This window comes from Camelus bactrianus, chromosome 6 (genome assembly GCF_048773025.1).
Source record: "Camelus bactrianus isolate YW-2024 breed Bactrian camel chromosome 6, ASM4877302v1, whole genome shotgun sequence".
Classification (NCBI taxonomy): domain Eukaryota; kingdom Metazoa; phylum Chordata; class Mammalia; order Artiodactyla; family Camelidae; genus Camelus; species Camelus bactrianus.
Window position 1 is genome coordinate 91596204 of NC_133544.1, and position 21348 is coordinate 91617551.

General features: G+C 42.9%; 1 protein-coding gene across 5 annotated transcripts in view; it reads right to left on the reverse strand.

The window, feature by feature from the left end:
* Positions 1-869: 869 nt before the first annotated feature.
* DIS3L (DIS3 like exosome 3'-5' exoribonuclease) overlaps positions 870-21348 on the reverse strand; it is a 31035-nt gene continuing 10556 nt past the window's right edge. For 2 of the 5 annotated variants that reach the window (XM_074366282.1, XM_010955521.3), the window contains exons 4-17: positions 19700-19835; positions 16424-16600; positions 15255-15333; positions 14191-14370; positions 12129-12298; positions 10853-11014; positions 8669-8916; positions 7999-8091; positions 5081-5614; positions 3433-3587; positions 3148-3326; positions 1877-2022; positions 1303-1477; positions 870-1216 (exon numbers count right to left, since the gene is read on the reverse strand). In XM_074366282.1, the coding sequence (XP_074222383.1) occupies positions 908-1216; positions 1303-1477; positions 1877-2022; positions 3148-3326; positions 3433-3587; positions 5081-5614; positions 7999-8091; positions 8669-8916; positions 10853-11014; positions 12129-12298; positions 14191-14370; positions 15255-15333; positions 16424-16600; positions 19700-19835 (2743 nt within the window). In that variant the 3' untranslated portion in view covers positions 870-907. Of the gene's footprint in view, positions 1217-1302; positions 1478-1876; positions 2100-3147; positions 3327-3432; positions 3588-5080; positions 5615-7998; positions 8092-8668; positions 8917-10852; positions 11015-12128; positions 12299-14190; positions 14371-15254; positions 15334-16423; positions 16601-19699; positions 19836-21348 lie in introns of those variants that run through there. The other 3 variants (XM_074366283.1, XM_074366285.1, XM_074366284.1) reach the window with 3 other exon arrangements.

The following is a 21348-nucleotide window of genomic DNA, read 5'->3' on the forward strand; positions in this document are numbered from 1 at the left end:
TGGACATCTAGGGAATAAGAAAGATTTGGGAATGGTGAATATGAGGCTGAAGTGTTGGGGCCACATGGTGAGAAGACCTAATCGGGGTTTTTCCTGCCTGAGTTTATCAACTTGGTGGACAGGTAATTACAGATAGGAAGTACTATGTTGGGAATCAAGTTTAAAGGTTTGTCTAATTTTTGGCAGGAGATTCCCACGAGGGAGAGGGAAAGGCAAAGCTAGTTTTTACAAACTAAGTCATGGGAAAGTTGCTTTTTGTGGGAAAGACTGGCAGAGAGATGGTCCAGCAAGGGCAAGGCCAAGGCACCTCTTCATCTGAGGAATACTCAGCAAAGTGAGAGGGTAGAAAGGGAGGTTTGAGAGAACAGACCTTACCCTGTGCACCCCACCCCTCCCTGTGCCCTGTCCCCATCTGGCTCTAGGGACGGGACAGCAGGGGAGAGTTGAGTCAAGTACAAAATAGGGAGTTTGAAAGTGGACAGGTGGGCAGGACTCAGTCTTCTTATCTGAAAGTGACTGAGAAGCTAATCTTGACAGATGTCAGAGGGGCCTATGGCCCAAATGGCCCAGTGTAGCAATTACTGGAAAAAATTAAAACTTACTTTGAAAGAACTGATTGGAGATAAACTAACCAAAAGTTCTGGGTTTATTAATGAGACTGGCAACCTGATTTGCAGAGCCATGACTCACTATGCATTTGTCTCTGAAAAATCACGTTCCCTAGTGACCTCATTGTACTTTATCTAATGCAACTTTAATGATAAGAAAACATGCTACACATACGTGACATATCTACGCAATCCCAACTGACTAGCGCGTCGAGTGACAGAAAATTAGACGTTCGTGTTGAAAAGAAGGTAAGACATTCACATAGGACAAAGCTTTTTAATGAAGTAAGAAGAGTACTTCATATTCTGTAACTGTTGGAAACGTCCAGGAGAGCCAGGTCTCTTATCTCCTCTAGGAGTGTGTACAGGCTTCTTCCCTTGGTTTGGCAGTATTTTTGACGGTCTTCCTCGATGACGTCCACTGTGACTTCCTGAGCAAGCTGAGCTTCCTCCACAGATCTCGTTACTTCTTTCACTAAGTCACTCTTCAGCAAGAGGGAACCCTGCTGGCAAAGCCCTGCATCTGGCACCACGTATGGTTCGTTGCGTATTATTTCAAGCCTGATTGTATCCGAATGGCAACGTGAGGCCTGCACAGATACCCTCACCTGTCAGAGACGAGAAAGTGCATGTCACTCAACCGCATTCTCTGCTCTTACACTGACAGCAACACTTAATGTAAGTGCAGCCTTACTGTTACGTGGTCGAACAGACAGAACCTAACAGACTCCCCTCCTGTGGTGGTAGAGGTGATTTTGTCTTGAAATCGTTGAAGGGATCCTGGTTTCCATTCACAGTGGCTGTCTGGGCCGCATGAGATTACCAAACCATCTTTATTTTTCAGATAAGCAGCACCTTTAATCCCAAACCTGAATCATTGCCAGAATAAAAATCCAGAGATAATACATTCTTAGTATGCAGATCTTGTCTACTTACCTAGAATGCTGATTTTTCTTCTAGATTAAAACCAACTTTTCCTCGGATTTATATCCAAATATGTATTTCATTGAGCAGATGGAAACAAAATGTTTTGCTAAGTAAGAAAGTAAAATTCTATCCTAAGACTGATAACAGATGTACTAGGTTCTAATCTCCTTTTATGCTTACATAATGAATTATATATTACATTATACACATATGGTAACTATAAAATAGTTGCTAAAATAAATGTTTTAATACATTTTATGTAATGTACCATTTATATACTGTGTCTAGACTTTTAGGTTAACTAGGATTTCTCAACAGCTATTCTGCTAGAAATGACATACCTTGGTATAAATACAAGTACACCGTTTGTCCTGATTGAGTAAATAACCCCATCAGATATGCAGCGCTCCTCAGTTTCCGGGTCTTTGTCTTTAAAATACATACACTGGAAGAGCTCAGTAGACTGCTTCTGCGAACGCTGCGCCGCCTGTAAGAAGCACAGCCCCAGAGCACGATGACAGGTTTCCCTGACACTCCCAGCAGAAACGTGGGATTCGTCCTCCCCTAGAAACAATGTCATTTTTAAAAGGCTCGGTTCTAGAATACTATTAATACAGATTTTCTTCTCTATTATGAATGAAATCAGTTTTGTGGGGCCCTTTATCACTCCCTCAAAAATGTCTTAGAAAATTAATTATTTAAGAAAACAACCCATTTGTTATTTAAAAATTTTATAGTTCATTCAGGAAGAGGGAAGTATCCAGGTCTATGTCTTCCCTTTATTTGCAAGTCTGTCCTACTCAGATTCTTCATTTGTGCACCCGCTTCGATCCAGCATTTCACTGTTACCAGGAATTTCTCCAGGCAAAATGTGAGAGGTCTGCAGAAGTGCACACAAGAGTGGCTGTGAACTAGATTGCCTGGAACCGTGCTGCCCAGCAGAACTTTCTGCAGTGATGGAAATGTTCCATATCTGCGTTGCCCCATAGGTAGCCACTAGCCACGCATGTCTGCTGGGCATGTGAAATGCGGTGAGTGCGACTGAGGAACTGAATTTTTAATTTTTAAAAATTTTAATTTAAACCAACATGACTAGAGGCTATAATACTGCACAATATGAAACTAGAACACTGGATACAGAAAATTATGTAACATTTAAGTAGTTTCCAATCTTATGTATCACCAAATGGTCTAGTTTAAGCTGTGCCACATGTATAGCCACCAGCAACAGTATAAAATAGAATACAAAGCAGCTTCTAAATGATGTAATGATACTGACATGGTATGCTATCAATGTGTTAAGTGAAAAAAGGCAGCTTTCAAAAAGCAGGTGTGATCTGATATTTTTATAAATAAAAAGCATTGTCTTGAATTGTTAGTAATGGTTACCTTTGGGCGGTAAGATGTTGGGGAGAATATCTAACCCGTGTTAAATCTCAAATCTACATGAAGTTACTTCAGAACATTTGTAAATATATTGAGAGCCATTCCACAAACTATAATTTCCATGCTATTTCACTGGTTGTAATAATTCTAGAATTTAATTTGCTGGAATATATGGTACTCTGTTAGCAAAAGAGATGATGGGTAAGAATTAAAAATCCCCTCTTACTCGGTTCCTGTTGTTGATATGTCTGCATAATTCCTCAAGATCTTTGTTGCTGAACAAATTTTCCTTACTTTCCATTTTCTTGTCTTTTGAAATGGCTGCCATTAACAATCGGTGTACTATGATATCTGAATATCTTCTTATTGGAGAAGTAAAGTGAGTATATTTATCTAATGCAAGACCTTCAAAAAGAAACCATAGAATCAAAATAAACAAACAAAAAAAAAAACCTTTTTAAACAACTTGCTCAAGGTTATGGCCACACAAAAGAAAAATTTTATCACTCACCATAGTGATGGAACTCTTCCTCTGCATATGATCCAGTGGAGAAATACAGTGCATTAGACATTGCCTGGGTAGCCATTGATCGAAGCAACTTGTTTACAATGGGATCGTTGGGGTCATTTGCGTTATCCAGAGAATCAGCCAGTGTCTTATTGGACCTGACAAAAAATGGAAAAAACTTTTATTTAGACCCTGCAAATAATTTACAAGTCAACACTCTGAGGGGAACCCTTCACTCATTAGTCTGAATACTTTCATCTGTCAGTTAAACTTATTTTGGGCACATTTCAGAAGCAACTATAGAAATCTAGTTTGCTTTTGACGTTTAAACAAAGAAAGTGTCAGAACTCAAATACATTTCTTAAGTAATAAACAGTAATGTCCTGAACTGAAGAGGTTAACACTCAGCACATAGTCAGGTACTTGTCGAATTCAATTCCTAACACCCTTAGCCTTAAACATCCTGTACTGGTCAAAGAACAGACTTTCTCTTTTTTTAAATCACGAATTATTGAGCCAGAGGGCATTAAAAAACAAAACAGAGCTAAATCTGAGGCACACAAGTAAAAGAAACCCAAATTGCTTTTTTTTTTTTAAAGAAGAGATAGGAAGCATTCTATTTACGTACTTCCAAATAATTTTTAAGAAACCAGAAAATACAGAATTATTTTAAAAATTTAATAATACAGCATATAATTCAGTTCCGTACTGTAGTCTGCTGAGAGAAGAGAGGAGGGAAGGAAACACAAAGGAGAATGGATCTTTGAAGTTATGTGACAGAGCAGGTGCTCAGGGCAGCTTTCAAGTTGGATAGGCGTGGATTCCAGTCCTGGCTCCGCCCTAACTAGCTGCTACATTCTCAGCGAGTTATTTAGCCTCTCTAGACTTAATTTCCCCGTCTGTAAAATATGAACAAATGGTACAAGATGATCCCTGAAAACCCTTAGCACGTGTGCCTGGCACACACACAGCTCAACCAGTGAACAAGCCAACAAAATACACTACTGCCTGAAGTCAGAGGTAAAAAAAAAAATCCATTTTTGTAAATGAACAAGATATACTAATTGGCACCTGTTAACAACAAAATATTGAAAAAGAAATGCCCTTTATACATCATTTTTTGTTGTTGCTGTTGTTAGTGGAGGCACTGGGAATTGAACCCAGCACCTCGCATGTGCTAAGCATGCACTCTACCACCAAGCTATATACCCTCCATCCATACATCATTTTTAACAGGGAAAATATTTCATCCTGGAGGTGGGGAGTGAAAACGTCTCACTCTACAGAGGGATGGGATAAATTTACCATCGATGTGGTGTGTTAAGATATTGCCACAGAGATAGGCTGCATTTTTAAAGTATTGAAATAAATAGGATTACGTCTTGGCATTTGCCTAAGGGGTAGATGAAGTTAAATCAAGGACACCAGTTTCCTTACTTCTATGTTACAAAATTTAATGGGCCCAAATTATGCCTAAATACACCTGTTTTAATTTTAAGCCTCTATATCTACATTATAGTAAATGAAGAGATAAAAGAAATTTTCTATTTTGGGTCAAAGATCTGGCTGTCACACTTTAAAAACTACTGTAAGATAAGTAAGTGTACAGCCTTCCCTTCCATTCCTCAGCCCCGTCAAAAGAGGAAATTACCGTGTGTCTATGAAGAAGCCTTTCGCTTTGGCACACTCTCGGAGCTCAGAAAAAAACTCCTGGTGCGGAGGAGGGTGTCGGCGCAGCAGGGCCTGGTGAGGGAAGCTCTCCCAGATCTTCCTGGCTACCCAGTGGTTGGCCAGGATCATGCACTCGGCCACGGTCTCGTGGACTTCCAGGGGCTGCTTGGGGATGAGGTCATGGATGTTCTTCTTCTCATCTAGCTGGACTCGAACCTCCACCCCTTCGAGTTCCAGGGCTCCGCAGCGGTCCCGTTTGGCTCGGACGTGGCGGGCTATGTCGGTCAGCTTTCCGATCGCCCACACTAACTCGTCCAGCTTGGCTTGTCGGCTCTTCTCATCCAAGTCTCTGAATTCTGGAATATCATCAACAACATGGACGTTTCCGTCCAGTAGTTCCTGGGCGGCTTCGTAAAACAGTTTGTACGCTGATTGAATAATGGTTCTGCCATACCACACCTTCTTAATTTCATAGGAGGTTTTATCCAGTTCCCACATGACGCTTACAGCATACCTACAAAAAACAGTCACACTGATGTCATTATTTAAATCTTCCATTTTTGAAATAAGCAGAACTAGATTCTAAATGTAATGCCAGAAATGATATCGCTACAGGTTACTGGTCCAATGTTTCAACCCAAATAACGCTATTACTAAATCGAAAAAATATTTTAAAATTAAAACAAGGTTAGAGTAAGTTCTGCTGAGTTCTGAGCAAATCTGAAATGAGTTCACATGGAATTTACAAGCCCTACCCTACAGTTCTCCATTTTGGTTAGAACAGCATCACAATGGTAGACTCAAGTCTACTGGGCTCTCTAGTAAAGGGCAAAGCTTTTCAAACGCTCCAGGATGACACTGAACTAAGATATCAGTCTTGATGGCAGGTTAATCACTTATGATTTAAATATGAAATTAAATTAAATGTGTTAAATGAATAAGTTCATTTAGTAAAGAACCACTTAACCACCAAATCACTCTATTTAAAAATACACACAACTTTTGCAACTCATATGAAAAGCAAAGGGCTAATTTCCTAATACGTAAAGAGTTCTTATAAATCAATTACTAATAGATCAAGAACACAAGGAAAAAAGGGCAAGAAACAAGAAATAGCTCACAGATGAGGATACAAAAAAATGACTGTTAGAAATTGACACATTGTAAACTGACTATATACTTCAATAAAAAAAAGAAAATGACTTAAACACATTAAAAAATGTTAAACTTTAATCACAGCAGGAAAAATGCAATTAAAACCACTCTAAGATACCATTTTCATCTATCAAATTGGCAAAGATAAGAAAATACCACATATTGTGTGGGCAAGGCTGTAGGGAAAGCAGCCTTCTCATACACTGATGGTGGGAATTTAATTGGTGTCACCCCCGTGGAGGGCATTTTGATGATTACCTATCTAAATACAAATGCATATACCCTTTGACACAGAAATTCCACTTCGAGGACTTCATCTTCCAGACATATGGTACTTTTAAAAATGAGAAATGACTTTTATTCCAAGTAATTCAGTACAGTTTTGCTTATAATTGCAAAAGTTTGGAAACAATCCAAATTTCCGTAAATGTGATTAATATGAAATGATCTCCAAGATATATTAAGTTAAAAACAAAAAGCAAGGGCTGAACAGTATATATGATGTCACCATTTGTGTAACAAAGAGAGATCACATGTCTATATGCTTGTGTGTGTATGTGTGTATTTGTGAAATAAAAGAAAATATATATTGGTCTCTGTCCCAGGCTCCTGACGCCCTTGTAATTTCCTGGGTGATAAGAACACTAGGAGCATCTTTTGTTCTAATACTTGGTCTCTGACCTCTATTCCTGAAACGCTTGTAATTTCCTGGGAGGCAGGAGTGTCTTGTTTTAACAAGAAGACTGCAGGTGGGCTCCTGGAGGCTGCTGGATGAGGCTGGTCACTGGAAAGACCAGGGCATGATTAGCAGCTTTCAGCCCTGCCGCTCATTCTCCTGACAAAGGAGGAGGGCTGGAGATGGAGTTACTTATCAATAATGCCTATGTGATGAAGCCTTCATAAAACCCCCAAAACGCGAGGTTCGGAGAGCCTCTGGGTCGGTGAACCCGTGGAGGTGCTGGGCAGAGCGGCACAGCTGGGCCTGGAGAGGACATGGGAGCTCTGTGCTCCGTGCCACATACCTTGCCCTGTGCATCTCTTCCATCTGGATGTTCATCTCCATCCTTCATCATAGACTTTAGATGTAACTATTTCCCCAAGCCCTGTAACTGAACTTGATGCTATCTCTGGGTAGATAGTGTCAGAATTGAACTAAATTGTAGGACACCCAGCTGGTTTTGCAGAGAATTGCCTGGTGTGGAGAGAAACCGCCATACATTTGGGGACCAGAAGTGCCAGATGACGTGTTCTCTGTAAAGACAAGGGAGACTAACAGGAAAGAAAGACATAGCAGGGAAGAACGGGGTTTTCTCCCAAGTAGGAAGGTGGAAAACTGAGGGGTTTTTTTTTACGGTATTTTATCTAGAAAAATGCATGAGAAAGTGGTAACTGAGGGAAAGTGGCAGGAGGGAGCCTTTCGCTACACATCTTTTGGAACCTATGAATTTTGGGCTGTACAGTTTTATGACCTAGTCAAAGACAGATATAAACTTTAACCACAACAAATAGAAAAGAACTCCCTAAGCTCAAGTTCATGATCTTCATGCAAAACAGCCTCCATCAGGGAGCACATACGTACAAAATGTTATGCATTTGTTCCTAGACTTTAACTGACTTTCAAAGGCCCACAGCAAGGACCTCCTGTATAGCACAGAAAGAAGAGGAGAAAGAGGCCAGAAGCAAGAGCCACCAGGCACCACAGAAGGGCCAAGATCGGACAATAAAAATAATGAACAAACTCACCTATCGACGCCTCCCAGGAGGGAGCACACGTCGGCGCTGAGGATGGAGGGCAGCATGTCGTAGCGACGGTCCGCTAGGTAGTAAGTGGTGGCCCTGTGAATGACACACATGCGGGTAATGACCTTCAGCAGCGGGAGGCAGAATCGCTGACGGCACGGGCCGCAGCCGGCGATCGGCCGAAGTGTCAGCGCAAACTCCCCGAGGCTGTTGCTTTTTCATAGAGAGCAGCGGACTGGGTAATAAAGCTATTCCCACGTTCCCACTTTTCTAAGTGATACCGCTTCGGGCTGAATATTCTTCCATTCATATGAAAGAAAAAGAACTGGCATGTACCTTAGCTGCATAAGAAAAATTAGAGTGTAATGACCCAATATTTATATAAAATAGCATATTACCGCATGAAAAAGTGAACCCATTTCAATTTAGAAGGAAACAATGTGGGAAAAGGTTTCTGTTAAAAGAGAAAGATAAATTGATCAAGGTACTATTTTTCTAAAGGAAAAGGGGAAGTGGACCTCACTTTTTTCTTTTTTTTTTTTTTTCTGGAAGGGATCTTCAGAATTGCCCCCAATTGTGAAATCTTTGTTTTGAAAATCTGAAACCAGGACAGTTACGGAAGATGTCACAGTGACATATACCTAATCGTGGTGCTGATTTCCAGCAGCATTACCTCGTTCTAGCTTCAATATCAATGTAAGAATGTGGGGCCACAAAGTGCGTCACGTCTGCAATGTGGACCCCGAGCTCCAGGCTGCCGTTATCCAAGGCTCTGACCGAGAGGGCATCGTCCACATCTTCACATCCTCTGGGGTCAATGCTGAACACAAGATGGGTTCTCCTCAGGTCTTTACGCTCTCGCTCCTCTTCAGAACTCACCTTCCAGGGATTTTCGGGTGTGTTTACTGGCATCTCACACATCTGTACAATGAGAGGCCCCCAGTTCAGCAGTTCACACACCATGACTTTCCTATAAAAATCCACTCTCTCACATTGTCAACATGGTCTCATGGAAACCCCATTCATTACTCGTTACCGTCTGCAATTAAGCTATGTTTGCTTCTTTTGAGCAGTTTTTATTTATTTGATGCCTAATCCGTGTGAGGAGCTGTGCTGGGCTCTGGAAGGCCATGAGTCGATAAGAAAGACACAGCCCCATACCCTTAAAGGCCTCACAGTCTTTAGGAAACATTCCAGAGTGTTTACTGCCTCTTTAGTTGCGGGGGCTAGAGCACGAATAAATGGGTGGCTTATAAAGACTATAAATACTGTGGGGTCTGGGATGGGTACAGCTCAGTGGTAGAGCGTGATCTTAGCATGCACAAGGTCCTGGGTTCAATCCCCAGTACCCCCATTTTTAATAAAAAAGAAAAAAAAAGTACTCTATCTACCCCATTTTCAAATGAGCCATGTATTTAAATGTACTTGAGCCTTTAGTCCAAGTCAAGCTCTGTTAAAAATCAGCATGTCCCAAATATTAAAAGCTTATTCCTTAAAGATAATTTAAGCACGACCAATCTAAGCCATTTTCTCTCCATTATTACCTGTGTAAGCCATTCATTTCACAGTGAAGGAGGCTAAAAGGGACGAATTCTAGTCCTGTAATGCCTAACCCTTGCTGTGTTTTACTCTTAACGTTTTCACTAAGCTGTCAAAACAAATCAACAAGTAATTTCCAGATACTAATGTTAAACATAAAAATTTAATAACGTACAATATTCTAAAATATTTTACTCTTCTAGCTGCTGTTCTGGTCAAAGACTAACATGAGAATGAGAACACCCACACGCTCTTGATGGCAATGCAAACTGGTCCAGTTTTTCTGGAGGACAATCTGCCAATACATAGCAAAAGCTACTTAACTTTTTTATGCCCTTTGACTTGGTAATCTCACTTCAGGGATTACATTATAAGGAAAACGATCAAAAGGGGGAAAAAAGCAACATTTATAAAAATGTTTGAAGTAGGGCTTTTTATAATACTGAAAAATTAAACAGCCCAAATGGCCATCAACTGAGGAACGCTCTAGCAAACCAGAGTCCATCAATATAGAGTAATTTGCCATCACTATTCAAAATAAGTAGGCTATGTCAATATATAGAAATAATTTTAAGTGAAAGAAGCAGAAAATAGCATGTGTGCACTATGAATATAGCAATGCAAGAATAATAACCAAGATTTACAAGGCTTTTAAAAGATCATAAAGTGATGGAAATAGCTGATGTTTTACGTTCACGGAATTTTTGTTTTCTGCAAAGGTTACAAAAACTGTTTCATAATGAGCATGACTGTTTGGCCCATGGGGCAGAGATGTATGGAACTCAAGAAGCTGCTCCATGCAGCTTTCTGCAGGCCTCTGGTTGAATGATTATGACAGGGAGTGGAGCCCAGTTGGGTCTGTAACTCGGCACCGTGTGCTTGCAGGGGACGGATGTACACCGCCGCTAACATACAGACATACCATTTTTTTTAAGCACAGTTGGAAAATGTAAAAATTTGAGAGCTGTGAGGCTGTAAGAAGCTAACTCTGCACTTGAAGCTTGCTTCCATCTGGCTCAAACACAGAGTAAAGAGGAGTGAGATTTTTCCACTATCTGTGGTTTTATTATTACTATTTTTAATGGCGGTACTGGGGATTGAACCCAAGACCTCAAACATGCTAAGCACGTGCTCTACCACTGAGCTAACTATACTCCCACCCTCCTATAATTTGTGGTTTTAGACAGTGGGTTTTACAGAGCACACAGATTTTTCTTTCTTAATGAAGAATAATAAATAACAACAAAAGCCAAAAAAAAAAAAAAAAAAAAAGTAGAAAACGTCTTTCATCAGACAGAAGGACTTGGGGAAGTCTGACCTGAGCTTCTGAGAAAGGGGCAACTGAAATACTGTTTTCCACCAGGATGGTTGCAATTTCCCCTTCCAGATCTCCGATTCTTCCTAAAACACGCACGAAATGTCCATTGGGATACATGGATGTCGACTCCCAGGAATCGATGCGCACGACCACCCTGAAGTCCTGCACAAAGAGGGGGGACGCGAGCCCAGAGCCGGGAGTTAAGTGGGTCAATTAGCAGCACCAAACAAACAAGAGAGAAACAGCATTAAGCTCTAAAGACAGCGGCTGATCTGTAAATAGCATTTTTTCTTTCTTTCTTTCTTTTTGGGGGGGGGGGTTCTTCCTGTTTTATTAAATTGCCTGATGGTAGGCAAATGCTTAAGCCCAATGCTTTGAAGTGAGGTATTACCTCTACGTCAAATAAGTGGCCTGGAAATCATAGTTTGTGAAAGAAAGCCAATTGTAACACATTCAAGTTACCATTTGCAACACAAGGGAAAAACCCAATTACTGCCCAGCCCAAATTAAGTTTAAAAACAAAAATATCAATCTGGGGTGTGTGGGAGTTACTTTCGAATTTCTTTGAAGTTACTCTCTGATTTCTTAAGACATCTTTTGGTGGGGAAGAAGGTATCGGTGTGAACTGAACCCCACTGCCTCCGAACTCCAGCAAACTATGGATGTGGAAAGCAAGTGTTGCAAGTGGCCTCTGAGAGCCCGCAAGAGGCTTTGAGATGTGAAAGGCACAGGACGACCAGGTTACTGGCTGGAGACATCCTACGTCAGTGCCTCATTTACACACTGCGAAACATCGGGCAAATCCAATCAGGCAATGCCTACACCCTCCACCACGGTAAAGGTTAATTTCCAACTTTCTTGTTTATGCCTTCTCTTCAGGGCTCTATTTCTGCACGGATAATCGATTCTGCGAAGCATCACTATATCATCCGTACAGGGCAGGGTGATCGCATTTCTATATCGCTTGCTGGAAAAAAGCTTGTTAGTGTTGGCAAAGTATATCTGTTGAAAGTTTCTGTGTCGGACAGCTGGATAATGGATGTCCTCTCTAGCTGTCCTACACAGCTCTTTCTAGGACGGTTTCTCTCTGGCCTTCATTTATTAACTAAGGACTACTTAATAGATGGTTCTATATATTTAGAATTTAGGATCTCGGGGTGCCAGATGCCATCAATAATTCATCCCCTCGGATGCAAAGCAGTTAACGTTTCCTGGTACTGCTGCTCAAAAGCTGGCAAAGACGAGAGGAAAACCGCGGAGGGGTGTCATCAGCTACCTGGAGGGCTTCTGCTTGCTGAGTGCTGATTCGGATTTTGGGAATTCTGTAATCCCAAGGAGTAACGAGGATTTTCTGAGCATTTTTGCCCTGAGATTGGACTTCTTCTTTGGATGGAAATGTCACCACGTAATCCCGCCAGTTCTTCTGAAGGATGCCCACCACTCTGCCTTTGGGGAAATGAAACACAATAAGGCTTGAAGTGGGGAAATGTCACCAGTTCAGCAGAGAGGAGGGAAACAGGAAATGCAACATCCCATTTTTTCCCACACAAGTCAAGAGGTGCTGAAATGTTTGCCTTCCTAGCATTTTATTAAGATGGATCATTTCTTTTAAGACAGATGATTTTTTTTTTAATTATCATTGTCAGTATGCCCTTTCTTCAGTGGGGCCTGGTGTGACACTGAGAATCCATTAGTTCCACTTTCTCCTTTGCCCTTACCTTATTAATCTCAGGTTTAGGTATGTCAGGAAAAGTCTATGATTTTCACTTTTTTAAACCCACGCCTTCTTCTGTGCATTTGCACTGTCTTTCTTGCATTTTCCCGCTAGCCAAAATCATTTGTTCCAACATTATACACAGAAAAGTGTACAAATCCTAAATCTGATACCTAACCCTCTAAATCAACAAGAAATGTAATAGTTCAAAGTGCTATCTTTTCACAAAAATTTATTGAGGCCTTGTCGCGATGGGGCCTTGTTCTAGGTTCTAGCAGGGACGACAGGTGTGTGAAAACAAGGTCCCTGATTTCCTGGAGTTTATATTCTAGTCTGGGTGTCTGTGGGGGTGGGAACAAACCCACATGAGGTAGTGATGACTGCTGAGAAAGACACAGAGTAGGGTAAGGTGACTAGGAGTGAGAAAGGGTCAGAGTGGCAGCTATTCTAAATAAAGTGACTTCCGAGCAGAGACCTGAAGTGAAGAAAGGAGGATGTTTGGGGAACCTCGTTTCTGGTGGTAGAAAGGACCAGTTGGTCCCTGTGGCAGAAGCAGAGACATGGCAGGACCTAAAGATTGTTACAGGACCACTGTGGCTCCTGTGTGGGGAGAAGGCCACCTGGGAGCAGGGCAGGAGCAGGGAGACCCTCACCAAGAGGCTCCTGTGCACTGACTCAGGAGAGAAGTGGTGGAGAGCAGGAGTGGCTGCATCCAGGCCACACATCAAAGCTAGAGAGGACAGGACTTGCTGCTGCGTGAAAGAAGTCAAGGATCACTGCAAGGTCTTTGGGTTGACCCGCTGACTGTAGGGATGACCTTGCCCTTTGTTGAGATGGGGAACACTGGGGGAGAAGCAGGTAGAGGGTAGGAAGCAGGAGCCTGCTATTAGGCACGTTCAGTCAGAAGTGCCCTCTAGACATCCAGGGGAAGAGGCCAAAGAGGCAACTGAGAAGACAAAGCTGGAGGCTGGGGAAGGGATCGGGGCTGGAGAGATAAAGCCAGAGGACTGAACAGGGGCTCCCAGGGAGAGGGGGCAGAGAACAAGAGACCCAGAGGAGATGAGCGCATCCAAGAAGGGGAGAACCAGCAAAGGATCTGGGAAGAAGCACCCAGCAGAGGAGAGGAACCCAGAAGCCGAAGATGAGGAGTGATCTGTCAGCCAAACGCTGCCGACAGGTTACAGGTGCTGAGGGCTGGAGGCAGTGAGGTCACTGGTGACCTTGCCAAGAGATGAGAGGCCGAGGGTTCTTTTGAGGGGGGTGGGGTGGAGGAGGGGGAGCCTGACCGTAGCGGCTTTGGGAGAGGATGGGTAGAAGGAGGCAGAAAGAGCTCAGAGTTAACAGTGTCACTGAGCCTCGCTGTAAACTGAAGCACAGAAGAGGGTGGTAGCTGGAGGGAAATGTGGGCACCGAGAGGGTTTTGCTTTTGCTTTTGCTTTCAGATGAGAGATATTACAGCGTGTCTGGGTGCTGATGAGAATAAAATAAGCCTGCAGAGAGGGGAAACTGAGAGTGTAGGAAAAGAGGCGACCTGGTTTATTAACAACGGCAGTATTTCTGGGTTGTTCAGAAGGAAGGTAAGCATTCATTGTGGATGACGCGAATGACTGGCTGGCTGGCTCACCTGTGGGCATGGGCTCGCTCGGGGCCTCGCCCGAGGCCTTGTCATCACTGTCACTCTCACCCAGGGCAGTGGTCCTTCCTTTCCATTCATTTTTAGGGAGCAGTTCGACAACTACCACGTCTCCGTGAATCGAGCGGTTTCGAGCCTTCATCCCATGGATTAGGATGTCACTGATCAAATCTGTATTTGGGGCAGCACAGAGAAACCCCAAAAGACGGGGGTGTGGGTCATATCAGTGAGGCACTGCAAACATGCTATTTCTGAGATCAAATCAGCATTCCTACAAGTAAAAGCCTCCTCCTTTCAAAGGTGAAGTCTAACTTCTCTGTTCCGCTGGTGAGGAAGGGAAGAAACACTGCCTCCACATTATGTGGTATAATGTGCTTTCCTAAGGTCACCCTTGGTCATCTTTTAAGGCAAGTAACAGTTTCCTGCCTGAGACAATGTCGGCCTCGGCTGGGATGCTGTCCCACACCTTCATGGGGCAGGAGTGGTCAGCAGGCTGCTGAACTGCAGAGACTGCAGGCCAGTCGGGGCTGACACTGAGGACCAAAGGCCCAGAGAAAGCCTTCAGCCTCACCAGGCTCCCTTTACTGTCAGGGTCCCTTTTAAAATGGTTCCAATAAGGCAATATTGCTCACTAAGGCAGCAGAGGCCAGTGTCTTAAAATCCCGGCCAGCCTGCCCGGGCGGCGGGTTCAACCCCACCGTTTACCAGCTGTGTGATCCCGGAAAAGTTACTCTGCTTCTCTTAGTTTCCTCACGTGAGAAAGGTGGTAAACTAGAATAACACCCACATTAAGTGCTTACAACAGTACTTGATGTCCAGTAAGCACTCAATGAAATATTCGTTATTATCATTTTTTAGAGTTTATTACCATAAAATCAGAAATTACAGACAAAAAGCTAGGAGGCCAAAACCAACCCACGATCCCACACACCCAGTGTGTGCAGGGATGTCGGACGCGCTGTGTTACATTGTGACAATTTCTGCTTCGCTTTCTTCCCTGTGGAATAGCAGAATAAAAAAGCAGTGTGGAAATTTATGTAAGATTTATACTGAACCTGAATCTTTACTGCTGGCTCCTTGAAGTCGAACAAAAGCTTCTGTTTGTGCTCTGTGTTTGTTGACATTCAGAATTCCCTAAAATCATAATAAAAATCAATGTGAGAAATTTCTTTTCTGCCTCCTTCTTTTTTTTTAATTGAAGTATAGCTGATTTACGATTTTCTGCCCGCTTTAACCTCCAAAAGGCACAGTTTAAAAACTTTATGAAAACATGCCCATAATATTCTTATAAGGCTGTGATCCTTTTCTTTAGGAATAACAACAACAACAACAACAACAACAACAATAATAATAATTCATCACCAAGGTTTTTTTCTCCAGAGAACAGACCATCATTCTGAACAACTCTCAGCTATACCAAATGTTGAAAGGAGCAGGATTTATCTTACCTAAGTGATAAGTGGTCTTTAAGAAACCTTCTTCCTCAAAACATCCTCCCAGGAATGCTGTCAACTTCATTACCAATTGGAAGCATTCACCTCTCCACAGATACACTCATTTAAAACACCCACACTTTAGGGATGGACGGGAGTGTGATACACTCAACCTTCAGCCTGGGTAAAACTCGTCTAAGTTGCTTGTTAAAAAATGTAAAATCCACAGTCGAACAGTCCTGTATCTGGACTGTGGTGGTGAATACACAAAGCTACACGCGTGATAAAACGGCACATGCACACACAGACACACACACAGAAGTGCGTGTAAAATGGCTGAAATCTGAATAATAATTTTATCCTGATTCCCTCTCAAGATCCTGACAGCATCTGTGTCCTGGGTCCTTGGAGATCACACAAAGGGGCCCTCGAAAGGGGCAGGGAAATGGCAAAGGAGTGAAGAAGGCCAATTCCACCAGTTTTGCAATTCTGCCAAACCTCCAGAATTTGACTGGAAAATATATTCTCTTTCCCAGTAACAGGAGGCATTGAAGGGCGACTTGCGTGACGCTCACTGTGTAACCCAGTTAAGAACATTAGAGATTAGCTCCAAACCAGAGGGCAGTGTCTACAGAAGACTCCCGCATCACATTAAACACCCCTGGCCTTGACTTACTCGGACCCATCTTGCTGACAGCCTTTGAAATCAGAGGCCTGTGACCAGAGGCGAGTAAGGAAGAGATGGAGTCACACAGGCTGGCCCGGGCCCGACTCCCCGTTAGCACCCTCACCTGGATATAGCGCCCGGATTTAATGCCGGCTTCTAGCACTTCCAGGGGAAGATGCTCTGCATACTCCTTCCCGTGGCTCTCCTGACTCTCATTCTCTCTTTCTCGTCGAGACTGAAGGATAGACTCACACAATTCGTGGGCGGCCTTTAAATCGGGCCAGAAATTGTCCAGATAATCCTGCATTTAATAAAGGCACAGGAGAAACATGGTCAGAAGATAACGATTCTTCGTTATAGCAGTATTACAGAAAGCCCTGAACAGAAACAGGCACGCGGTTTTGGAGCGCGTTAAATGAGCACGGCCTTCCAAGCCTCATGCTGCGGGTCTGTTTCCTGCCGCCTCCTTAGTCCCTGCAGCCTGGCCACGTGGGGCCCCAGGGAGGCTGTTCCTACCAGGGAACGCGCCCACCTCCCTGATTACTCTGCACTTCCGAATCCCACCCCCTACACACATCCGTGCACGTGCACATGTCCAGTCTGCCTGTCTCTACACAAATCTCACTGCTGCAGACAACGGCCTGCTGTGAATGGAGAAGAAAAGCTCCAATGTGTGTGCTGTCTTTTTTTTTCCCACTCTGAAACGCTTGAAATTTCTAAGAAACCTAAATAAGCAGACAAAAAAATGGCAAGACGTAAAGTGTATAAGGAACGTCTCCCCTCCCTCAACTCGCTGGCAACCTCATTTAGTAGAGAAGAGAAAGGAAACTCAGAGGACTGAGTCTTCTTTTGTGACCGTACAGAGGTGGTTACACCTTTCATGTGGGTGATACTCTATGCTGCTATCGATGTGATGACCTGGTATAAAACATAACTCTGAAACAAGTGGTCAGGGTCCCCTCGAAGGAGAACAGTAGTGAACATTATCTGAATATTATTGTACATACAATATGTATTGTTCATACATATTATCATATGAACAGTACTGAATATTATTGCACCCCTTGGGGTAACGTTCAGAGAGGCCCTGGACACAGCACCCAGGCAACCACCCACAAGAGGCCGGCGTGGTGAACTTGGCTGTGCTACATCCGTTCCTCCTGTCTAGAACACATGCCCTCAGGTGGTTGATTCTCACTAAATAAGATCAAATTTATGTTGTGGGGGAGGGTAGAGTGCATGCTAAGCATGCACAGGGTCCTGGGTTCAATCCCCAGTCCTGCCTCTAAAAAAATCAATCAATCAATCTAATTACTGTCCCTCAAAAAAACTAAAAAAAAAAAAAAAAAAAGAATCAAGTTTATGTGTGATTTTTAACTCAACTTTAAGTCTAAGAAGGTAGATTCTAGCACATTCTCTTTTCTCAAATTAAAAGGAAAATAAATTATCCTTCTTGTCAGTTCCAGCCCTTCTCCCACTAATTTCAGGGTCTTGTTCAAACTGCTTTCTTCCTTTCCCTAGTCCTTCCAGAAGTTCTGTCTGTGCTAACATCCCTTCAACAATCCTGTGGCCACTTGTCACTTACTAACACCAAACTTTTGCCGCTACGAACCACAGGCTGGGGTTCCAGAAGAACGTATTGTCTTCGTTCTTCCCCAGTTAACTTCAGGTCTTCAGAAAATTCTGGGCTTCCCGCTCATCTGAAACTTCACAGTATCTCTTTTTTTCTGCCATCACACACCTCTATGAAGCCCTCAGTCACAGTTTGCTTAGGAAATGTTGTATAAAATAATACTGTACTATGCTACCAGACTACAAGGAAGAGTAATTTTCACAAAAGGTAGAAAAATGTAATTTAAGTCAACTGTCCTCTGCAAGAACAAGACATGATGTATTGCAACAGAAAAAATAAGGGACACTGCCATTAATATCCAGTGCCCCTGGAAAATGCTGGCATGCCAGAACACTTTTTTTTAATAGCATGGCCAAGAAAATTCGACTGGCAAATTTTTAGCAATACATGCACCCAGGAACCCTTATAGGATCTACAATTCAAAATCCAAGCAGGTTTTCTGTAAACTGACAGGGTAATGGAGGGCCTCATTTAAGTTTCTGAATCAAAAAATAGTATCAACCATTGGAACTTGATTGGCCAATTGGGCAGAGAGAAGAGACCAGTAATCTATTTTGGGGGGAGGGGGGTAATTATGTTTACTTACTTATTTCTTTTTTTAGAGGAGGTACTGGGGATTGAACCCAGGACCTTGTGTATGCTAAGCATGTGCTCTACCACTTGAGCTATACCCTCCCCTCGAGACCAGTAATCTATTGAGAGATTAACAAGCATCCTATTCTCCCAAAAGGTACCTAAGAAACAGAAGAACTGTGTTACTCGAACAGCCCAAGAAACCATCACTGATACCGCATCTCCTGTCTGTTACACGTACACCAAGCTGGCCCGACACCTTCACATAAGTAATATCACATCTCACCCCTTCCTTTCCACCTATGAACCCCTATCCAGAGTCACAAGTGAGGAAATATGAGGAAAAGTGGAAAAATAAGACTGGCCTTTAAAACTGCTTTGTGTGTCCTCAGGGAAACAATTTGGGAGGCAGTAGTGCGTGGTGATAAAGAGCTCTGGAATCAGACTGCCTGGGTTCTAATCCCCGTTCTATCACTTTCTGCCTGTGTGACCTTGGGCAAGTTCCTTAGCCTTTCTGTGCTTCAGTTTCCCCATCAATGAAATAGGGATTATAACACCTGGCTCATAGGGCTGTTGCAAGAATTAAAGGCAATAATACACTTAAAACAGTGCCTGGCAGAGATAAATGTTGGCTATTACTATTAGGTGGAAGCATATAAAACTGCCATTTTGAAGGTCAAAAACAACAGAATATTGGCAATTTTATAAGATTCAACCTTCATCATCATCATTACTAACACTGCTATTATTATAACTATAAACATAAATTTACTGACAACAGAAGCTTATTAGGCTGAAGTCTTGGATGCTGTGGGCCGTGCAGTCACAGGGAATTCACCTAAATTTGTTAAAGTCAAGATTAATTAGTTGGGGTAGCTCACAGCGAAAAAAAATGCAACAATGAATATACATATGTTCATGTATAACTGAAAAATTGTGCTCTACACTGGAAATTGACACAACATCGTAAACTGACTATAACTCAATAAAAAAATGTTAAAAAAAAAAGATTAATTAGTTGGGGAGTAATGAAGACATGGACCATCTTGAAGTCTTTCTTCATTCTTTATTTTTCCTTTTCCAAATTGCTAAAGGGATCTAGGGCACTACTAAGGAAATGCGTGCGCATACACACACACACACACACACACACACACATACACACACAATTATATACAAAACAGCTGGAAATACCTTGAAGGAGACGACAAACACTCCTTCGGTGTCACTTCCATACTGCTGAATTGTCTCTTCATCTTCTGTCACCATAACGATGGGCATCCGATCCTGGCAGTGGTGATAGTACCAAACGGCTGCGCTGTATATGCTCCTAGGAAAGCAGAGGCCACGTGAGCCCTCCCAAGGCCGATCAACACAAGCTACCCTTCAGAAAAGCACACCTGGCTTCGCATCTGCTACCCTCTGGCTTATACAGACAGCCATTCATTCATTCATGTGACAAACACTCCCTGAGCACCCATTATAAACATGCCCTGGGGGATACAAAGATGAATCAGAAAGCTCCTGACATCTCTGCTTCTCTAAGACGTCCAACCACCACAGCAGCCTCTTTCATCCCTTGACATGGCCTGGAAACTGTGAGGCTGTGCCATCTTTTCACACCTTTTAATTAGAGGGCTGAGCCTCACAGCACCACACGGATGACAGGCTAAACTATGGGAGGTTTAAAAGATGAAGAAGCAGGTCTCTGGTGAAAGAAAAACAAACAAAAAAACCAGGCTGCAAGCAGCTAAAGATCATAACCCAATAAGGACTGATTGAGTACCATGTGAAATGTCTGCAAAGCTTCCTGAGAAGAATCTGAATTGGAAAATGGAGTCCGGGGGGTGGGTACAGCTCAAGTGGTAGAGCACGTGCTTAGCAGGCAGGAGGTCCTGGGTTTGATCCTCAGTACCTCCTCTAAAAATAAATAAATAAACCTACTTAGCTCCCTCCCTCCTCCCCCCCCCACCAAAAAAAAAACCCCAAAAAACAAAGAAAACTGATTCTAGGTCTGGAGAGGAGTATTCAAGAAAGGATCATGTTTCCAATGAAGTCTAAAAACTTGGAGGGTACATTTCTGCAGGCACCTGTTTCCCTTTCTGCAAATTAAGATGCTATGTAAGGTACCTTTAGTTCTAGAATTAAAAAAAAAAAAAAAAAAAACAACTCACTGAGTGCCTACTTCGTGCAAGGCTGGGTAGTTAGTAAGTGTGAGTACTCACATGTGACCCAACCTAGAGAAGGGTTTGCTTTTCCCTCTCTGGTATTAAGCTCTGTGGGAACCTGGGTTCTATTAAGGACTCAGTATATACCAGTGCTTACTTTTCTTTAGGGAATTCAAATATTTAATAGCTATACAGATAAAGAATTAAAAGGAAAAAGATGATGTAAATGTTTTGCATGAAGAAGTCATTTTAAAGCTTATGAAGATCCCCTTTGCCTGCTACAGAAGAGTGAGGCAGAGGCTGCTGGTGCCCAGCACCTGCACCCTAGCCCACCTGTGACTTCAGCGGCAGCTGGGTGGCAGTTCCCTCCCACCTCAAGGGCCCACTGACTGGAGTTAACACCCCTGGGGAACGGCCCTCAGCTAAAGGGGTAACTAACTAAACGACTTCACCTCGGCCCTTGGAGGCGACTTCTGAGGCACGGCCTACGTGGTTTCTTAGAGGGTCCCAGAGGACTGAGCCTCAGGTTTCCACAGCAGTTACATATCCTTCACTGCTTTCCCTCCCTCTCTGTCTCCTTCTCCCCACTTCCCCACTCCTGCTTCTGGGAATTGCTTCTCACATGAACATCACACCCCCAAATCCTTGCTTCAGGCTCTGCTTTTAGGTGATCTC